A 5,000-nucleotide genomic window follows, 5' to 3' on the forward strand; every position below is an offset into this window, starting at 1 on the left:
GTCCCAACGGGTTGTACCGTCATCCAGTGGATCACCGATTTTAGCCATCGAGTGCAGCAGTTGCAGAAGGTTTCTACGCTGGTGTCGCAGGCCGGCGCCAAGGAACTGCAAAGTTTCCCCGTCTGGCTCGGTGGCCTTTTCAATCCGGAAGCTTACATTACCGCGACGAGACAGTGCGTGGCACAGGCCAACAGCTGGTCTCTGGAGGAGCTCGCACTGACCGTCACTATCACCGAGAGTGGATCGGATGGGTTCGATAACCTGAAGGATAGCAGCTTCGGTGTGTCCGGTCTGAAGCTACAGGGGGCGCAGTGCAAAAACAATCAGCTGCTGCTCACATCGACCATCATGACCGAGCTGCCTCTGACGCTGCTCAAGTGGACGCGCATCGATGCCGAGGCGGCTCGTGGGGCCAAGCTGACGCTACCCGTCTATCTGAACTCGACCCGTGCCGAACTGCTATTCACGGTCGATATGACGGTGGTCGCTGGTCAGGATCCCCATTCGTTCTACGAGCGCGGCGTAGCCGTTCTGGCCTCAACGGCACTTAATTAATTTCCCGGGCATGGATCATATTTAATCAACTACCATGTGTGCCGTTTTGGCAAATGATAACAGCATATTTTATCCTTTATCTTAGCAAATGTGTGGCCAATGCTCTATAAGGCTTCGTACGCTACATTTAGCAGAAAAGCAGCTTTTGTGCACGTTCCCTAGGAACTGCGCGCCTTTGTTCGCTTTATACATAATCGAATGATTAACTAATAAAATTATATCAGCTATAAATTGATCTTCTATCGACTTTTACTGACTTGTGTGTGAAACTGTTCCGAAAAATCTCGAAACAGGAATTTGAATCTTCATTTGCTACGACTGTGGACAGCACTGTAGAGGTCACGTCACGTTGGGAATCGAAAGCGTAGCAAAACAACAAAGTTTGTGTAGTGTTTTTGAAAAGAAATTTATCCTGAAATTATTAATTATAGTACAGAAATGTGCATTTGAAGGTAGTTGCTGCTTCTGCAAACTATTACAAATGAAATGAATTCATAAAATTGTTCCTTGTTTGTTTGATCCTAGGTTTGTTGTGATCAAAACTCGGCCAATAGTAAATACGCACTTTATCGCTGATTACGCTGAAAACAAAGAACGCTGTTGCTGCAAAACTGAAGTGGTGTCCTTCCCTCCTTATCAGCATAACTTCTCCCAGGGGGTCGGTCGCATCGAGGGCGTTTGAGTTGCATTCAGAACGTGGCCTACAAAGGAGGTATCTCGTCGGTGTTCCGTGATACGCATTTAAAGATGACCGGAGGACGGCAGCACCCCGCGATGCTGCTGCTGGTGGTCATTAGCCTCTGTGGGCTTTTCGATGGCATCCGGGGACAGGTGTTTTATTACCAGCCGGAACAGGTGCATTTGTCGTTTGGTGAATCTCCGCTGGAAATTGTGGTGACATGGAGCACGATGTCGGCCACCAACGAATCCATCGTCGAGTACGGTATCGGAGGGTTGATCCTGAGTGCTAGCGGAACGGAGGAAAAGTTTGTGGATGGAGGAGCTGGCAAACACACCCAGTACATCCATCGGGTCGTGTTGCGTGATTTGCAGCCTTCGTCCCGGTACGAGTACCACTGCGGTAGCCAGTGGGGATGGTCACCGGAGTTCTACTTCCACACGACACCGGACGGTTCCGTTTGGTCACCGTCGTTTGCCATCTTCGGTGATATGGGCAACGAGAATGCCCAATCGATGGCCCGGTTGCAGGAGGACACACAGCGCCACATGTACGATGCGATCGTACACGTCGGAGACTTTGCTTATGATATGAATTCGGAGGATGCCAGGGTAGGCGACGAGTTCATGAACCAGATTCAATCGATCGCCGCCTACACGCCGTACATGGTTTGTGCTGGCAATCACGAGGAGAAATAGTAAGTAACCGTTATGCCGGCCGGAATGTCTTAACCAGGTGTTCTCTCATTTTCTTGCAGCAATTTCTCCAACTACCGTGCCCGCTTTAGCATGCCAGGAGGGACGGAGAACATGATGTACAGCTTCAACCTGGGACCGGTTCACTTTATCGGATTTTCAACCGAAGTGTACTATTTCATGAACTATGGCCTGAAAACGTTGGTCAATCAGTATGAGTGGCTGCGTCGTGATCTGGAGGAAGCCAATCGGCCAGAGAACCGTCGCCTGCGACCGTGGATCATTACGTTTGGCCATCGGCCCATGTACTGCAGCAACGATAACGACAATGATTGCACACATTCCGAAACATTGGTTAGAGTGGGACTGCCATTTATGCACTGGTTTGGGCTGGAGGACCTGTTCTACGAGCACGGAGTCGACGTAGAGATCTGGGCCCATGAACACTCGTACGAGCGACTGTTTCCAATCTACAATTACAAGGTACGGATTTGCATTTGTGGGCGCGTGCCACGTGACTAACATCACAAATGTTCTCTTACGTTTTACTAGGTATACAATGGTTCATACGAAGAACCTTACCGTAATCCACGGGCTCCGGTTCACCTCGTAACGGGCTCGGCCGGTTGCAAGGAGGGTCGTGAACCGTTTATTCGCAAAATCCCTGAGTGGAGTGCCATCCACAGCCGCGACTACGGGTACACGCGCATGAAGGCTATCAACGGGTCGCATCTTTACTTCGAACAAATTTCGGTCGACAAAGAAGGCGCCATCATCGATTCCTTCACCATCATCAAGGACGAACATTTACCGTACAAGCAGCTTCTGGAACGCGATCGTAGTGAGCTGTGAATCTCAGCGCGCTGGCAGCTACAGTTATCGACCGAAGACACGGAACTGAAGCACGATCATTCATTTATAGAAAGTTGTTTATTGATCGAAATAAAATGGTACACGAATGTGATAAATACTGTGCGACAAGCGCCTTCTGATGAATGCTGCGTGTGTGGGTATCACAGATTGGTTTTGTTCACGTTCTTTAAAATGTTTTTCTTTTCGTTTCAGGAGGTGGTAGTTGGTTCTAGGCTAGCTAAAATGTTAATCTCTAAGTTTACCTAACGAGGGTTAAAAATAATGGCAGTTTCCTTGTCCTACCTATCGTTCCATCTAAAATTAATCAGTTACAAGTGCAGGTGCAAAGTACGAAGGACGGACGTGTAGGTGAGTGCGGAATGTTTGTTGGCACATTGTTTGATAACCATGTTTGTTTGTTTCTCACTTAGTTGCTAAATGCGTAGGTAAAATTTAAAGTTTCATCTGACTAACCATGGCCGTGCCGTGGTCAGCTGCTGGCAACAGATTTTTGTACTCCGCTACACACGTTGCGGTAAGCGATTTGCCCGCCGGTCGCTGATAGCACGCATTGTCGTAGCATCGTTCGAGCTCCTGGACAAACTCGGCGATCAGCTTCGCATTGCCTCCATTGGGCCCGACGTAGTAATCGCACTGATACGCGTACCGTTTCATGTCGCGTATGCAGCAATCCAAAAACTCCGAATTGGCACTGAACCAGCGATTGAGGCTGGTAAGAGGTAGCTGTAATCGATCGGACAACACACCGGTGATGAAGGTATCGTCGATCCAGAAAAATGGCGCCTCCTGCGATTCGGCCACCAGTGCCCGGGCCGTGCGTTGGTTGGTAATGTAAAGCCAACCGGAAAGGTAGGCAGGATAAACGGCTTTCTCGTACTCGGCCGGCGACACGTACCACTTGTTGGCACGCAATCGGATCACTTTCTTGCTGCGGAAGACAAAACCCGCCAGCAGGTACCGCTCATCACGCTGGTTCAGATCCGACAGATGATTCTGAATGTAAAACGGATCGAACACGATATCATCGTCCATCTTGATGATGTACTTTGCCCCGCGGCAGCTGTGCGTTGCCCATTGCAGACTCATCAGGTGTTTGTAGGTGAGATTTCGATATGCTTCGATAAAGTTTCCCTGTATTAGATCACCATGCAGCCGCTGTTCGGCTTCGATAGCAGACTGTCGAATGAAGCGCTCCGTCGACGGAATGGTCGCTAGCGAAAAGATACGCAGCAATCCCATGGACAGCAGCTTCTGCTGCGATATGGCTTGCCGATGTGCCGACCGTACCTCATCGTGGCCAACGTAGGAAGTGACGAGAATCACACCTGTCGAAGGAGGCTCGTTAAATTCGCGCTTTTGATTTCCCAAGGACAGCCCAACTTACCCAACAGCTCCGAGTAGCTGTTGTTCTCCTTGCACAGATCGTTCGAGATTCGGTATTGGAATGAGCTGAGATTCGACAGTCGCGTAAGATTGATCGGATGTTCTCCCAGATCAACGGCGCCTAGCTGCTGTTCGTTCGTAGATGGCACACGGTCCGCAGCGTTTTCTTTCGGTAACAGGAACAGATAGTTTCCATCGCTATCGGTAGGGAACGAGTAGCGATAAACACCGTAAAGGATGAAGAAAGCAACGACGGTGGTCAAGAAACGGTGAAACTTTCTCATCACGATCTAGCAGTCCTGGCAGGAGCCTTGCGCGGCATCAAGAAGCAGTTTGACTAGGAACTTTTAGCACTTCTTTTCCGTGATCGTGATTTTTAATTTATGTGATTTCTGGATCACCTAAAAAACAAAACAAACCACTCCATTTTCAGGCCAAAACCATACACCGCATTATGGGCAAAAAGGATCATTTTGGAACAAAACTTGTCTGCTCGATTCTCGTGTTGCACGCATACAAATACGTCCTCTTACAAACACACAAGCGAAATTCTCGTGTACGCACACGTGCTGTCTTCGAGCAGAGCATCGGAGCTGAAAAACAAAGTTTTTATCGTGTTTTTAAGCGAAAAAATATCCTAAAATCATTTGTTGCACTATTAAAATGTATATTAAAAAGTGTTGTAGTTTCAGAAACGTGTAAAATGAGTTGCCGAGTGCGATATCTCTTCTCCAAAGTTCCAGCCTCCCTCTGACAACTGGCTGGCCGACCGGCAACAACAACAAAAAACCGGAATCGAAGAGGAAACACGGCAC

The 5,000-nt window shown here is 48.6% G+C and overlaps 4 protein-coding genes across 10 annotated transcripts in view; 3 read left to right on the top strand and 1 right to left on the bottom strand.

The window, feature by feature from the left end:
* Nucleotides 1-790, top strand: part of LOC126571672 (dynein heavy chain, cytoplasmic) — a 19,491-nt gene extending 18,701 nt beyond the window's left edge. For all 7 annotated transcript variants that reach the window (XM_050230402.1, XM_050230403.1, XM_050230404.1 and 4 more), the window contains one exon: nucleotides 1-790. This exon is cut by the window's left edge and continues 3,343 nt beyond it. In XM_050230402.1, the coding sequence (XP_050086359.1) occupies nucleotides 1-555 (555 nt within the window). In that variant the 3' untranslated portion in view covers nucleotides 556-790.
* Nucleotides 791-873: 83 nt separating this feature from the next.
* On the top strand, nucleotides 874-2,904 carry LOC126574407 (acid phosphatase type 7). Its single transcript, XM_050234600.1, has 4 exons — nucleotides 874-1,007; nucleotides 1,081-1,931; nucleotides 1,992-2,412; nucleotides 2,482-2,904. The coding sequence occupies exons 2-4, from the start codon at nucleotides 1,303-1,305 to the stop codon at nucleotides 2,779-2,781; spliced, it is 1,350 nt and encodes a 449-aa protein (XP_050090557.1). The 5' UTR covers nucleotides 874-1,007; nucleotides 1,081-1,302; the 3' UTR covers nucleotides 2,782-2,904.
* Nucleotides 2,905-3,056: 152 nt separating this feature from the next.
* LOC126574418 (beta-1,3-galactosyltransferase 5) overlaps nucleotides 3,057-5,000 on the bottom strand; it is a 2,482-nt gene continuing 538 nt past the window's right edge. The window contains exons 2-3 of the mRNA XM_050234611.1: nucleotides 4,187-4,586; nucleotides 3,057-4,127 (exon numbers count right to left, since the gene is read on the bottom strand). Of these exons, the coding sequence (XP_050090568.1) occupies nucleotides 3,235-4,127; nucleotides 4,187-4,469 (1,176 nt within the window). The 5' untranslated portion in view covers nucleotides 4,470-4,586 and the 3' untranslated portion in view covers nucleotides 3,057-3,234. The remainder of the gene's footprint in view (nucleotides 4,128-4,186; nucleotides 4,587-5,000) is intronic.
* Nucleotides 4,736-5,000, top strand: part of LOC126574398 (actin-histidine N-methyltransferase) — a 13,815-nt gene continuing 13,550 nt past the window's right edge. Inside the window, exon 1 of the mRNA XM_050234588.1 lies at nucleotides 4,736-5,000. This exon is cut by the window's right edge and continues 1,390 nt beyond it. The gene's annotated coding sequence lies outside the window, so the exon portion shown is untranslated.

Source organism: Anopheles aquasalis, chromosome 2 (genome assembly GCF_943734665.1).
Source record: "Anopheles aquasalis chromosome 2, idAnoAquaMG_Q_19, whole genome shotgun sequence".
NCBI classification, from domain to species: Eukaryota; Metazoa; Arthropoda; class Insecta; order Diptera; family Culicidae; genus Anopheles; species Anopheles aquasalis.

Bases quoted from the DNA above. Each gene is read 5' to 3' on its own strand.
- LOC126574407 (XM_050234600.1), top strand. From the start codon at position 1,303: ATGACCGGAGGACGGCAGCACCCCGCGATGCTGCTGCTGGTGGTCATT. The intron at 1,932-1,991 runs GTAAGTAACCGT...ATTTTCTTGCAG, and splicing joins GGCAATCACGAGGAGAAATA to CAATTTCTCCAACTACCGTG. The intron at 2,413-2,481 runs GTACGGATTTGC...ACGTTTTACTAG, and splicing joins TTCCAATCTACAATTACAAG to GTATACAATGGTTCATACGA.